Genomic DNA, 16222 nt, shown 5'->3' with positions numbered 1-16222 from the left:
TTGCAATCGGCCTATAAGAGTTGTGATCAGAAGCTGGTTTCCCTGGTTTTTGGATGGCGATCACCTTCACTTGCCTCCAATCCTGCGGTACAATGTTTTGCTCCAGGAACTTATTGAACAAGTTCAACAAGCGCCTCTTGGCATTGCCGGGTAGATTCTTCAACAAGTTGAATTTGATTCTATCTAACCCAGGCGCGTTATTGTTACAGGACAGGAGGGCAACTGAAAATTCTGCCATCGTAAAAGGTGATTCAATCGCCTCGTGACCCGGAGACGTATCGCGAACAATGTTTTGCGCAGGAGCAGAGTCCGGACATACTTTCCTGGCAAAATCAAATATCCACCGACTTGAAGACTCCTCGCTTTCGTTGACCGTTACGCGATTCCGCATTTTTCGGGCTGTGTTCCAAAGAGTGCTCTTCGATGTCTCCCTCGACGTCTCGTTCACGAACCGACGCCAATATCCGCGTTTCTTTGCTTTAGCCAGGCTTTTGAGCTTGGTATTAAGCTCCGAATACCGTATATAGTCGTCGGGTATACCTCCCTTCTGGAAGGCCAAAAACGCGTCGGATCTTTGCATGTAGACATCGGAGCACTCTTGGTCCCACCACGGAGTGGGAGGCCGTTCTTTGATCGTTACGCCGGGATATTTCTTCGTTTGGGCTTGCAACGCGGCGTCGAGAAACAAGCCCGCGAGGAGGTTGTATTCTTCAAGTGGTGGATGATGTTGAATCGACTCGACCGCTTTTGAAATCATTTCCTCGTATAACTTCCAATCGACATTCCGTGTGAGGTCATACGGAATGTCAATTGGTCGCATGCGAGTTGACCCGTTTGTAATTGAAATAAGAATAGGCAGATGGTCACTACCGTGAGGATCGAGGATTACCTTCCATGTGCAATCCAACCGTAGCGACGTCGAACATAAGGATAGATCCAAAGCGCTTGGGCGCGCTGGAGGTTTCGGGATACGTGTCATTTCACCGTGGTTTAAAATAGTCATGTCGAAGTCATCGCAAAGGTTATAGATTAAAGAGGAGCGGTTATCATTGTAAGGGGAACCCCAAGCCACACCATGAGAGTTGAAGTCTCCCAAAATCAAACGTGGCGAGGGAAGAAGTTCTATTAAATCAAAGAGCAGCCGTTGCCCAACCTGTGCTCTGGGAGGAATATATATTGAGGCAATACAAAGCTCTTTACCTTGTATTGTCATTTGACATGCGACAACTTCGATGCCTGGAATCGAGGGGAGGTTAATACGATAGAAAGAATAGCACTTTTTAATCCCTAAAAGTTCTCCTCCATATGGGGTGTCTCGATCAAGGCGAATAATATTAAAATCATGGAAGTTGAGATCAATATTTGAAGTAAGCCAAGTTTCACAAAGGGAAAATGCATCGCATTTGTTTTTATTTATCAAAACTTTAAACGAATCAATTTTTGGTAAAATACTTCTACAATTCCACTGTAAGACAGAGATAGAATCCTTCATATACGCAGTTGAACAATCGCTGCAAGGAGGGACCATTGGGCAGTCAACTGCTTCAAAAATGATCTAACTGTTGGGAGGAATACTGTAAGAAAAATTTTAATTGGATCGGGTACATTAAAATTTTCAAAAATCCAGTCCACAATGTCAGAAAATTTCACTAATCCAGAGTTTGTTTCATCAACTGGATGTGCAAAAGGAACAACTGGGGTTTTAGATGTTCCTGGCAGTGCTGGGAACTCCTTCTGGGACTTTAAATTTGCAAGCCCAGGAGGAGTTTGCTTCGGTTTTTCCACAGCACTGTTTGGTTTGTTCGTACTTTTCATTACACTTTGGGAAATCTTAGGACCTTTACGGGGAAGTTTAGGAGAAGAAACATTTTTCCTCTTCCTAGACTCCCCAGGATTGGCATAAGATGTTCCCGCTGATGAATTGTCAGAATCGGTTTCATCAGAGGACAACAGATCAAAGGGGTTCGATGTTATGGTAGAAGTGGTCACGTCTTCTTCAGCATCTCAGCATAAGAACGCTTTGAACGCTCCTTAAGTGACCGCTTGATTTTATCTCTGCGCTGCATGTACACCGGGCATGTGGAGAGCTCATGCTGGTTTTCCCCACAGTGAATACATTTTTCAGCATTAACACTGCAAGAATCTTCCGCATGAGTCTCCCCACACTTGCTACATCGTGCCTTATTGCAGCAGTAGGCAGCTGTGTGGCCTAACTGCTTGCAATTGGTGCAATTCATAACACGGGGTACATACAATCGCACAGGCAGACGAACCCGGTCGATCGAGACGTGGCTAGGGAGTGCAGATCCGGCAAACGTAACGCGAAACGAGTCTGACGGAGTGTAAACTTTTTTACCGCCGACGAGAGACATGGACCGCAATTGCTTACAATCCAAAATCTTCGCCTGTGTTTCGGTATTTTTGAAGCAACCGGTTGCGCTTTTTAGGATACACTCGACAGACAGACTCGAATCGGTTATGACACCGTCGATCTCCACGTCTCGTGCGGGTATGTAAACGCGATACTCGCGTGTGAAGAGCTCAGAGCAAGCGATAGCATTGGCCTGTGTCAGATCACTGACCACGACACGGAGCTTGCTAGGTTGGACCTTGGAAATTTCGGTCACGGCCTTGTACCCCTTCGTCAGGTCTTTAGAAATTTGCAGTATGTTTAATCGCTTTGAATTCACTCCTGCCTTTGGACGAAAATAAACAGTATAGCTGCCCTGTTGAGATCCGTCCGGGTAAAGCCTGGGGCGAGGGGGGACTGGAGAATGAACAGGGGAGGGGGTAACAGAAGGGTCAGGGTCAGGGGGGCTCGGGGATGGTGGCACGGGAGGCGAGGGATCTATATCCATCGCGCTAAATGTAGTGCACTAGCGCACTAGCGCCGACAAGAACACGTACCTATTTACTTCTTCCTTCCAGCAGTGGTTGTCCGATCGTTCAAAGCTGCACCCAAAGCAGCCAGCAGCACCAGTACAGCAGCACCAGTACAGCAGCACCAGTACAGCAGCACCAGTACAGCAGCACCAGTACAGCAGCACCAATACAGCCACCAGCAGTGAGCCGGGTGTGAGATCACTCAGCACAGCGACACGACTCGACTGTCAAATGATGGCCTTGAATTAGAAAGATCTATTCACTGTGCATAGATCAAAACTGCAGCTGGTATTTTGCACCAATACAGCCAAAGTTGCGAGCCGGGTACAGAACGTAGCGACACAACTCACAATCTAGTTGGCCTTTAGCGCGAATAATACACTCTTTTGTTTGGCTATTCGTACACACGGACCGGATTGTAATAGAACGACCACTTTGCACGTCCGTTTCTGTCGAGTGTTCGACGCGGAATGAGTTTCAATGTAAATGTGGATTTGGATGGAAGCTTTTTTGACAAAAAAGCTGAAAAAGTTAAATAGTATGACAATTATGCGGTTATTTACGCCATGACAAAACAACTTGGTATTTTTTACGACTTTTTTCGAACAAACATAAGCATATACACATGAAATTATATGCTGGGCTGAAGCTAAGGTTTTTCTGGAGTGATAACGCTAATACTAAAGATCCATTCTTTCAGTATATATTATTATGAACGCTTAACGTCTCAGCATTCAGAAATGCACTGTTAGATAGAATTGTAGCGTTACAATTTCGTCTACTATTTGTTTTAATAGAATATAAAAATACCGTAGTCCATCATCATTCGGCCGTGTCTCGGATACCACCCTTCTACTTTTTTTATCGTTCTGGCACTTTTCTTCAACTTGCTTGATTATCCCCTAATATTTTTCAATTGGGCGAAAATCTGGTCAATTTGGTGGGTGGGTTGTACAAATTCATGACTTTCCGTCTGTGGTGGCAGCTGGCCAAGTCAGAACTTCGTAGCCAAATCGTGCAGGATGATCCCTCGGTTCGTTCGAACTACTCTGCAAACCTTCAATCGTAGCTGCTTGTCAATCGTTCCACTTCTACGGTTGCTGTGATCAGCGCGATCCAGCGTTAGAGTTTCATTGAATCGTTCCAGTACGCTGTTTCCGGTTGATTTGGTGAATTAGAGGCACTTCGCAACTTTTGAACCTGACCACATCGGATATTCAGCGCAAAATTTTCTCACCTCTTTCAAAACTATTGATCTACTGACTCGAATTAGATGAAACTTTCACCACTCTGTAAACAAAAGGTCCTCATCACTGCGCTGTCATTGGTTTCTCGTAACCGCCACTAGAGGCGCCACAGTAAATACTTCAATAAACTTCGTCTTCGTCATGCATTTGCAGACTATTAATAAGCTAAGGTCAATCTTTGGAAGTGTGTGGATTCAATTTAGAATATTTAAAATTAATTAAATAAATAAAAAAAATGAGAGGGACAAAGTTTGCCGGATCAGCTAGTCGTAAATAAAATAAAGTAACACTGCACTTGTATTTTTTCTGCCTTTTAATGCAACCACTTAATCGATGATTCTTCTCCATCTTTCAGGTCATAGTATCAAGTGCTTCAACTGTGATTCGACCAGCAATGAGGAGTGCACTGAGATCAACAAAAACTCCGGAATCGTAGCGGAGGTATGTAATAGCACGTGGTATAATGCTTTGGTAGAATAGTTACAATCAGTTTATTGGGAGCAAGATAATGGCATTGGACTTCAATCGCTTTGAGAAGAAGCTATGAACGAAAGTGAAAATAAGTTATTATGCATTAGCAAAGAATCGAGAAAAAAAAACATTTTAAAATGTTAGTATGTACCTGACAACTGGCTTCAAGAAACAATCATAATTTACCCTTTTCACAGTAATATAATATCACAGTATTAAAAATTTTTTTTTGCTATCTCACGAACGTTACGATTGCAGAATTACGTTACTCATTTTTATTCTATTTGATTTTCGCCCATTACTTAGATTTATAATAAAGAAGTGGGACTGGCTTCTGATTTGTAATCTGAGCCTTTCTTCTATTTTTGGCTCAACGAACAATGGGGACCAACCGGCAATCCGCACCACCTTATTCTGCAAAGGAGTGCCAACCGTTCGTTGGTGGTTACAAGTCTCCTTTCATGCATTCATCCAATCTTTCCAGACATTTATTTATTCGCCGCGTGGCATATGGCACTCTCTACATGTACACCGCGCACGGTAGGGTGAAAGCGCTCATATTTGACCTCCGATTGTAATAATTTCCCCCCCCAGTCGGTGTTGTGCTGGTTGGTTTGCGCCATTAGTTTTCTGCACATAATTCGTGACCATGGAGGTACCAAGCGATAACAGCCGATAATGGATGTGCCGACTGCATTCGCCTCCACCGGACGGTTCTTGAACAGCGACAGGTGTAATACGATTATGTGCTACGCTACGGCACACATAAATTTGCCACTGACTGATTTTTTCTCCCTTCGGGAGAATGAACTACCGCGGCTCACGTAATAGTTCTTACTTTACGACTCTGGTTTTCGTTTGGTACGAAACAGTAGGGCTTATTCTGCCCTCGCTAATAGTGCAGTACATAAATTAATTTTATGTAATGATTTTTGCCAAATATTAGTACTTCGGTTACTATACGAGACCTCATTTCTGCCCCGCATTATTGATTAATTATCTGAACCTTTGCGCTAGTGATATAAAAATTACTTTTTCATGGTTATTGATGATATATGACGCCAAAAGTGGTCACAGAGTAATCCGGCATAAAGTAGCAGGTTTGTAGGTCAGATTTCAACCCGATTCAAAGGACGCCTTTCGAAGTTTTGGAGCTCTGTAAATTATATAGCGTAATGTAGTTTGACCATCTTCTTGGAGTGACCATTCTCGTACCAACACTGAAAATATTTTTTCGTTATTCTCTGCACGCACGATTCGTAAACATGGAATTCGTAGATTGTACAGCACTTTTGTTGATTGTATAGAATATTCGTATTGCAAGTTATCGAATAGAATTGCAACATTACGCATAATTAGTACAATTCACGGATGTACTTTTGTACGAACGTGGATAACAACGAACAAAAAATTTCGTAAAATGTATATGTTATTGCGTAGCCTTACTAATTTTTCGTACTATTTACATTATGCAGCGTTTGTTTGTACGAATGATTGCGTTCATTTTTAAAACCTTTCGTTACGTATACGAATACGTACTTTGACAGTTCTGACGAAAGTACCCTCATATTTATTACGCATTGGTTCGTTGCAGAAAACAACAAAAGGTTTTGTATATAATACACACGTTTTCGTGGAATAAACTAAAATATATTTTCAGTGAATCAAATGAACTATGGATTAATCATTGAACGTTTTGAGCTGGCATGAGCCAGGTTCATAAACGAACGAGCTACGAGCTAGTTTACTTGGTTGCAATGTGTCAAATTTGACAATGCAACGTGACTTTTCTTGAAGTTGATGAGTTAATATGTGGAAATCCAATGTGGGGAACCACACTTTTTTCTTATGAATTCATCAACGGCCGGAAACTTTTCCTTAGATTATCTGTATCAGACGTTCGGTAGTGTGTGCAAGACCGCCGTTCGGTCTAGGGTTGAGCTATACCTAGACCTTATCAAGCCAGCGGAATCTTTTCTTCTCCCACATTACCCAACCCATGCACAGCTAAGTAGGCGAAAGCGGTTGGGTTGGCTTCCTCAGCTGAATAATTGACAGTCGATGAAATCACTTTTCATACAGCCTGTCAGGACCGGTGATTGAACACCTGTTTCCATCAAGTTAGCAGGTACGGGTGCCGTTAAGTTGTCAGCTTTTTTCAGACTTATATCAGAAACATGTGATGCAATCCATCGTTAACCTCTTCTTTTATGTACTTGCAGCAATGTACCCCGAGTAAAATGGCAGCGACTACCGGCAATTGGCTTGCTGACTTGACCCGAATCGAATACTTTGGAGGAGCGGAGATAACCGTCCCGATGGTATGCCAGAAAATTGTGGCCACTAACGGTAGGTTGTCGCAAAAAGAAATCCATTTATTTTTGATAGCGAGAGAAGAAATTGTCATCCAGTTACAAATTCGTGATTATCTCAAGTTGATAAGGCTTGATTAATTCGCGAGGATTTGTTTGAATTATATCCACCCCGCCTAATTAATTGCATTCTCGGGGGAGCTGCGTAGCCGCAAGGTTACAGAGTCCGCTTCGTCAAGCGGATGGTCGTGGGTTCGAATCTTAATAGAACCAGGCCATCCCCGATGTCAAAAAGGACTTAAGCATGGGTTTATTCTCAGGCTCCTTACCAGTTACCCTTCCTTTACGCTGAAATCTACAATACCTTTGCGTGACTTGCTCTTAACAAAAAATTAGTCCCTCTTATCAATATAACTGGCCAGAAAGACGCACGACGAAACTTCTCCAGGGAATTATAATTGGTGATATTTGGCAAGAGGAACGAGTATCGGTATAGTAGAACAGTAATCGTGTAAGGAAGAGTATCACATTACACACAAGCACTGATGAACAATAATAATAAGCATGCCACTTCTCAATAGCGGTATTGCCATTAACAGAAGTGCGGGATACAGCAGACACCCGGGCATATCTCACAATAGATCTACGATTCTGATCGCAGTGAGGAAGTCCATACAGGAAAATATAATTGCGTTCTCGGGCTCTAGTAGCAACATTCTACATTATGATCATTACAAAACAAAAATCACAGGAAGGTTGTATGCAAAGCCACGACCGCGAGGTTGAAGTAGAATACTTTTACAAGAAAGATAACTCGGCTGCTTTCGTGTCAGTCATTTTTTCTAGTAAATAAACGTTGACCGTTCATTGGCAGTATTGTAATTTCTTTTTGTTTGATATTTGCAATATGCACATTTAATACGACATCATTAAACGGGAACGGAACAAAGGCTACGGTTATGAAGAACGCGAATGACGGCGCGATTAATTATAGCGCAAAACGAGAAAATATTAACTCTTCAAATATTCATTTTTGTTCTTCAAATTTCTGTTGTTCAATTTAATATCCGATGAAATGTCTGTTTGTTATCTGATGAAGTTCTTATATAGGCCAAATGATGCATTCCCAATTTACTAGGTCCATAACTCTGCCGACCGTGCTTGGGAAAGCAATCGTATAACGACCAATCCAAGGTCGAATTTTGTGTTTTGACAAGGCTTAGGGATTTTCAATAGTACAATATTTCGAATAATAAAATTGCAATTTCATGCATCTGGTAGGAATCTTAGAAGATTTTCTAATCAATTGCTGCAAAAACGAAGGAAATCCATCGAAAACTAACCGATTTATTAGCATTTGAAATTTTCATTTTTAGATTTTCGATTCGCATCCCTATGTAGCCGAACTTTCTGAGAGAAGTATTCTACTTCAAAAAAACATCGTTAAATAAGGAGTTTTTCCTCGTGTAACTCCCGCTAGCTTTCTAGAGCCCTCGTATCGGAATGTAGAGTAAATTAACCTATTGAGGACCCCTTTTCTATAGTTGATCATTCGCCAGATTAACCTAATTTACGCGAATACTTTTTTTTTATTATGTTAAGATAATAAATTGAGCTAATCTGACTGGTGGTCCACTATAACTTAATTCACCCTATTCCTCTCTTTTCCTAATTCTTCTAAAAAAAAAACAATAATAATTACTTCACTAATCGTGTATTTCAACTTTCAGAAAATGGCGACACAATGACCTTTCGTGGCTGCCAGCTGGACGGAGGCAAGACAGACCCATGCCAGATCGCACTTGGTAAGGCGAAGCTGCAGACCAACGTCGACATCCAGCACTGTTCGATCTGCAAGAACGATGAATGCAACGGCGCTATTGTTCCATTCAGAGGTCGCACATCGTTTTGTTTAGCCGCAAGCGTTACAATGCTGGCAATGGCTCTTACCAATAAACTATTATTTTAAGGTTGTGTTCGCTTTATGGTAGAAATTCGTAGATTGAAACATAGCGGAATAGATCGGTTTTTATATGACATACAATGATATCCAATAATAGCGAACAGAATAAACTAATAAATATGCATTATCTAATCTACCAGTGTAAATAACCATGCAATATTTAAGCAAGCTTGCTGAATTTTCTAATCTAACCGAAGAAGTGTTTATGGCAGTGTTCTTAGACGTCTTCAGTGTTTCAAAAATAACAATATTAATAATAATAAACCATGAATAAACAATGCTTGAAGATAGTTTAGTGTAAAAAGTAAATGTAACCTAACGTATATTGAGAGTATAAAAAAATTGCGCATATTCAAGAGTATTTAATACTTATTCACGCATAGGCCTTTATTGTATACCCTTAAGGGAATGTACATTTTGTTTTAGGCTAAGATACTCATTTGGTACATGTTGTCTACTGGGCAATGAAAGGATTCTATGAATTAAAAACAAAATATACATTAACATACAATACCTAACGTTAGGATAAGCCTATCTGTAAAGAAAAATTCAATCAATCTAATCAAACGATTAAGAATACTTTAACTTTAACTAACCATTGTTAAAATTCAGCGGACGATCGTCAACGTTCAGAACTAGATTCGATCGTTAACATATGCCGTCGATCTGCAACGATATATGAATAAAAATAAAACTAAACTGTTTGATTTTCTTCTCCGCACCTACAGCAAATATGTTATGCTATTGAATTATCAAAAAAATATATCTTTAATCAAACTATACTTATTAAATTTTAAAAACATACTCAAACTAGAGCGCAAATCAAGCAATAGTTGATAAGCATTTGTTTGCAAGTCAGTGATTTTTCTTAGGCTTTCTATCATGATTAACATTATCACTAACAATATGCAAAACACATAGCAACAACTGACAAATAATGGAATTATGGTTAGTGAATCTTGAACGGAGAAGAAGTAGTTTACGTATAAGCAAACTTTATATTATGATTATTCTTGAAAGGTACGTTACAACTAATCTGCATACTCACATTTCACTAACAGTTATTTCAACACTAAACTTCTTCAGTAATAAAAACAACAACAATAACCGCAAATACAGAAACTTTCACACATATACAATCCACAATTATGTTAGACACCCCGCAGTAACAATAGCGCCGGTAAACAAAAATGAGAAAAATAAAATTGCACTTTTACCAAGGTACGACCACACAAGTCTCAGCAGTTTTTATTTTCGCCCTCTGGGCGATATCTTATCTCACAACAGTTTACGGTTTTAAAAATTTTGATCCATCATGTGTTATCGCTTTGTTTATCCTGGTTTTGTGACATCAGAAATCAGGCAATGCCTGCGGTGTCTTGGGACTGGGGGTTGTAATCAGGGTTGGTTGCTAGAATGATTTTCTGCGGCGTAAGGTCAATTGAGAGGGCGGTTTAGTTACCATAACTATATATAGTATGAAGAAGGTGGAATGATTGAGTGTGTGCCATAAGCTTGTCTCGTGGTTCATTTATTACACAATATGTACTAAACTACGAAAATTATGAACATTACACTCTCGTCACTGAACAACATGAGACCTTTGAAGAAAGAAAAAGTAACACTTAGCCTAGTTTAGTTGGTTGGGCAGTTGGCTTCTATCGATTGTTACGGTTTTTTCAGGGAATTAGAAATATGTTGTCCATTGATGTGAACTTTTGTAATATATCCCAGCCAATTGCTATACGTGTCCCGATCAGAAGAGCATAACTAAAAAATTACAAAATTCTATCAACGCGAGATACAATTAACATATTTTGGTACAATTTTGTATTTTTCCATATAACTTTGGTAACAAAATTGAAACTGAATGTGTTATAATAACAAAACCTGAAATGAAGTAGTTCTGAAACAAGTCTAACTAATTTTTCGTTTTTATCAAAACCTGTTGTTTCTAACAATGTTTGTTATTATATTGTTCTATATACTATCTTATTTTGTTAGAAAGCTGATACATTAGTAACAAATTTTGATATGTGTTTGATACTAGTAGAATCATTTCTGTTATAATTTCTGTTATTTTAACACCTAACGGGATCAAATTGAAAACACAGTCTGTAAGGTTTTACCCGTAACAAACTAACAGCTTCTGTTACATTTTTGTTTTTTCTTTCTGATCGGGGTTCCTTGCAAAAAACAATGACTCCTTTTGTTGAGTGATCAAGTACTTGCATCAACACACTCCCAGTCGCAGTGCAGCCATATAATGTGATTACAATATTCATTCCAAACTCGGAAACCAGAGTACAACATTTTTACATCATATAGCAAAATAACTAATGTAATCGATTTAAAATTGGTCAAACACAGGCAGAAAACAATTTGGAAGAGAATTATACAATACCCCTTTTTTTGCTTATAAGTTATTCATTTCAATTAGGTAGGTATATGACGCAGATAAAATGGTTTCTTCATGCTATCAGGTTCTTATTTTTCATGACTCGGACCCGATTTCAATCGGTTATATTGCCAAATTTCCTGCAAACATGAAAATCCTTACCATACGCGTCATTTCGGATGCATGAATCATCCAAATTAGATTATACATAACTGATACCAGTTATCGATATCGGGGTTTATCGATGTGCTGCACTGATTGTTTTGTAACAGTCGTAGTAATGTAGTGTAGTTTTTTTGTGATAGTGGTGTCTTGCACATATATACACATTTTTTCGACTGTATGTTCAGCTCCTGTTATTATCGGATTTACACCGGGCCACTGTTGCGAACCAGTTACGCTTATCATGAAATCGGTAAGCGATTTGAAAAGTTGAATATTATCGATATATAAACTAGATACTAAATAAGTAGCTGAATCAGTTTTGATTTAGCAGCTAAACGTGTTGAAGCAGAGGACAAGAACGAGTGATAATTTTGTGATAATGAAGCTGTGGATTGGATTACTACTAGTTGGGCTAGCCATTGAAGGTGCGCCAAATTCCTCGTTGATTTACGCAGTGAATTTTTTATCAAGTTACAACGTGGAAAGATAGACGGTGCATTTTTTCTCCTAATCTTGTGTTGAAATACTGTTAGGACAAATTCTTTGTTATTTTATTTGCTATTGTAGTGATTTAAAACAAAAACGGTCGTGTAATTCTTAATCATCATAAATATAAATTATAATTTTACTGTATTTATAAATCAAAAGGTCGAGCCCAGCTTACCTGTTTTGTGTGCAACGATTGTCCGGATCCATTCGAAACTTCAGCAACGCAATTTCCATGTCCTGCAACAGACACAACAACGACCCTCTTACCTCCTCCAGTGATAACACCGCCAACAACTACCCTGGCACCTGGAGAGACTACGACCGTGGGTCCTGTCACCACAACGACCGTGGCTACGACCGGAGGGCCTATCATCACCCCGCCACCGGTTGGACGACGAAAGAGACAAACAGTCACACACCAGTGCTTTATTCTAGAGGTTAACAGTACGTAGACCGTTTTACTGTGCCATAATATCAAAGCTAAATGTCCTTTCTATATTTATAGACTTGTCCACCCAGCGTGGTTGCACCGTTTTCGATACCGATGAAGCTACCACTTGTCGAAATTTGAATGGAGGTGTTAATCCACTCGGCACATGCCGTGTTTGCAACTGGTCTGGTTGCAACAGTGCAAGCGGAGTTACTTTGTCTATCGCTACTTTACTGGCAGCACTGCTTGTTGCAATGAAGTTGTTCTAAATCAGACTACTATTCACTGCCAAGTAGCAGCGTGTGCCAATCTCCTATCGTCTGTGTGAACGTGAATGCGATTCCGTGGATACATTTGTTGGTTTCTAATAAAGCCAATTGTTCGAATGCTCATATTAAGTGCTGCTATCTAGTCTTGTTTAGTATCCAAACCCCCTGTGGATAAATGTTGCTTTCCCATAAAAACATTCTTATACAGTGTAAAAGACACTGCTTTTGTTGACGTGATTCTAATAAAACGATGTTTAGACCTTTCAATGTTGTATGCTATTATTAAATCCAAATGTCTACTTAATGGTAGTCTACTTAGCTGGCAATTAATCACATAGCCATCCACCCACACCGTGGTCATTTGCCTAATGTCGGTTGATTGATGGTCCCCGTCGATACGGTTCGTTAATTTGATCATAGTAGAGGGTCCATGGTGCAGCAATATCTAGAATGGATTAGACGTGCTGAGGTGTTCCTATTCACAACTGTTATCGTATAAATCACGGCCCTTATCAGTTGCTAATCATACCATCATGTGTCTGATTACGCGTTACTGTATGATAAAAATATTGGTTTATTTCCAATATCTCCAGTGTTTGATGTCATTCAGTGGACTGCAAATAAACAGAAAATATTTTTACCATGACTAAAAAACGTAACTTTTTTTCGATTGTGCTCACAATTGGAGCCTTTTTAGGATTGCTTTAATTTCCTATTGTTTAACATATATTAAGTTTTCTAGATTTCGGCGAAATTAATTTTGTTCTAAACTAAGAACATTCCAATATTAAAGCAGTAGCTATTATTCTTTGTTATCTGGTTATTAAGAGTTGAAGTTTAATTATTTGAATCCGATTTGCTTAACAAAATCGATTTCTGTACAACAATTTTCATTAACCAGTCAATTTTTCAAAATTTTTCGATGTAATAAATGTTGCTTATGTATTATCTCGACATGTAATTCAATCAGTTTACATACTCAAACACATTCTAGATTGTTCGAACTTAACGGGAGAATCATGAAAAAGCCTGTTATTTTTTTTAATCTTTAACAAAAGCTACCAAGTTAAACGTGAGTCTACCAAGTGTGTTCATATAAATCCGAAATTCGTCACGAACCAACAATGAATGCGTTTGGCTTATCTTCGACTTTCGGTAGTCTGTGCCATCTATACGTGAAGGTTTTGAAAATATCGAAGCTTTCTAGCTGATAATTTTATCTCTGCTATAATTTTTTTTATATTTTTGTGCGCCTTACAAACAGACAACAGCGCATGGCATCGTGTTGCATATTCTCCTCGTTTGAAAGTTTCTTTTTCAGATATGTATACTGCCCTGCCGGTACCCGCATAACTGTCCCATACTGATTTTTGTCACTTTTGAGTTATCATCGGGAATCGACTTAGTTGTTATCATATTTTCCGAAAAAAATCTAAAATTGATAATTTTGTATGAAAAAACATGGAAAAAATACCAAGTTGTGTTATATATGTCGATCAACAAATTTCTGACGAAATATCGGTGATCTTCAATGAGAATTACCGTTATGTAACCAGAAACATTTTCTTGTTACGTTCGGGGCGTAACGTTTCCCGTAGCCCGAGGCAAAAGGACTCGTTGTAAACAATTTTTTGACTTACATTTCATCTCGTTTCCAGCATTGTCCGGAAGTTCAATCGGCGGCCATGGATCGTTGAATAGTTACGATTATGAATTATTACACTCACTTTAAAATTGGGTGTTATGCATTTTCTATAATGTTTTAGCATCAGATGCGAGTTTGAACGAATAAATAAGGGTTTTTATATTTTAATCAGTATATAACATTGGTTTCATCTCTCAGTTTTAACAAGAATATACTCTGCTTCCGTTAACTGGTGCATTTTACCCCAGGAACCCCTACGTCTTATTCTCGGCAACATTAGGTTATGTCTGGAAATCTGGGGGCTCACCCTGTAAATGAAAACTTAAGGGTGTTGGCAATAATCTTTACTATGGCGGCAACTTCGGGAAATACCGCACAGGATCCCAGTACTTACCTTACCAGTCAGCTCCAGGCCGAAGTGTCCCTTGCTGTTCGAAGAAGTCGTCTCCATTCAACTCGGTCCATGGCTGCAGCTCGCCAGCCATGTCGTCTGCGGAGGCCATGCAGGTCGTCTTCCACTTGATCGAGCCACCTTGCTCGCTGCGCGCCCCGGCGCCTTGTTCCAGTCGGGTTGTTATCAAGAACCATTTTCACCGGGCTGTCGTCCGACATCCTAACGACATGCCCAGCCCACCGTAGTCTCCCGATTTTCGCGGTTTGAACGATGAGTGGTTCTCCCAGCAGCTGATGCAACTTCAAATTTTAATAAAATTTCATGTTTTCAAACTTCCAACAGATTATTTGTGGGCCGAACTACAAGCCAGATTTTTTTAGTAATTCAAGGTCCCAAGCATGAATAACAGTTTTTTTTTTAATTATTCCAAAAGTTTTCTTTTTAACCGTACATTGAGCCATTTTAAGTGGTTAGGAGTACTGAGGGTAAATTTGGCACTAGAGTTAAGAGCGGCACCCCTATACACTGTGTTTTTAAATAAATGAACTGCTAGTCTATATAATAAAAATAAGTTGGAGTTCGCAAATCATGATTTAACACAAGAACGGATCAGCGGATTGGCATGAAAATTTGTATATAAGGGTTTCTGGAACCGAGAAAGGTTATTATGCTGGCATGAAACCCCTCCCTCCTCTGGAAAGAAGGGCTGCCATACAAATTGAAAAAAAATTCTGCATAACTCAAGAACTAATCAAACAAGTGGAGCCAAATTTGGCACGCAGATGTTTTTATGAGCAAGAAATATTTCTATGGCGGAACGACACCCCTCCCTCTTTTGGAAGGAAGGAGTTTCATACAAATGGAACACAAATTTTTGCCTAACTCAAAAACTAATCAAGTGAATGGAACCAAATTAAGCTAGTGGAAGTTTTTGGAAGCAACATTTGACATCTCTCTCTCTCCTCTGGAAAGGGAGGGCTATCATACAAATGAAACGTAAATTTCCTATATTATTCGGATACTAATGATGGAGCCAAATTTTACATGAGGAGGTTTTAGGATGTAAGACATGTTTACAGAATGATACCAGGCCAGAAGTTAACTTCGTATACCATTTTGAATTCCAAGATGGCGACTTCTGCTCTGTGGAATACAACCCAAAATTGTCGACTACCATATATATATATATATATATATATATATATATATATATATATATATATATATATATATATATATATATATATATATATATATATATATATATATATATATATATATATATATATATATATATCTATATATTTATATTTTTTTTTTGTTTCAGGTGAAGGGGAAATTTGCATCCAAACCCCTGAGGTGACCAACCTCAGGGAGTGTGGGGTTGGTTTGAATCAGTGACCGGACCCACTAAAACCCCTTCAGTCTCCAGCCCATAATACTCCCCGGGACCACCGCTAGGTATTGCTTCGGGGAGCGGCTTTTGTGCTCTGTGCACTCTCTTGGTTCTTGAGGTCTTTTTGCTAGCTTAGCTAACTAACCTGGAGACTGGCCGT

At 39.3% G+C, this 16222-nt stretch overlaps 2 protein-coding genes across 4 annotated transcripts in view; both read left to right on the top strand.

Annotated features, from left to right (window-relative positions):
* The window catches only part of LOC129730281 (uncharacterized), a 31212-nt gene extending 21101 nt beyond the window's left edge, over nt 1-10111 (top strand). For all 3 annotated transcript variants that reach the window (XM_055689481.1, XM_055689479.1, XM_055689480.1), the window contains exons 3-5: nt 4486-4571; nt 6824-6950; nt 8644-10111. In XM_055689481.1, coding sequence (XP_055545456.1) covers nt 4486-4571; nt 6824-6950; nt 8644-8882 — 452 coding nt within the window. In that variant the 3' untranslated portion in view covers nt 8883-10111. The remainder of the gene's footprint in view (nt 1-4485; nt 4572-6823; nt 6951-8643) is intronic.
* Nucleotides 10112-11721: 1610 nt separating this feature from the next.
* On the top strand, nt 11722-12894 carry LOC129730280 (spore coat protein SP65-like). Its single transcript, XM_055689478.1, has 3 exons — nt 11722-11864; nt 12088-12372; nt 12434-12894. The coding sequence occupies exons 1-3, from the start codon at nt 11819-11821 to the stop codon at nt 12625-12627; spliced, it is 525 nt and encodes a 174-aa protein (XP_055545453.1). The 5' UTR covers nt 11722-11818; the 3' UTR covers nt 12628-12894.
* Nucleotides 12895-16222: the final 3328 nt, after the last annotated feature.

Source organism: Wyeomyia smithii, chromosome 3, assembly GCF_029784165.1.
Source record: "Wyeomyia smithii strain HCP4-BCI-WySm-NY-G18 chromosome 3, ASM2978416v1, whole genome shotgun sequence".
In the NCBI taxonomy this organism is placed as follows: Eukaryota; Metazoa; Arthropoda; class Insecta; order Diptera; family Culicidae; genus Wyeomyia; species Wyeomyia smithii.
Note: the sequence above shows the minus strand (reverse complement) of the source record. Positions and strands in the feature narration are given on the sequence as shown.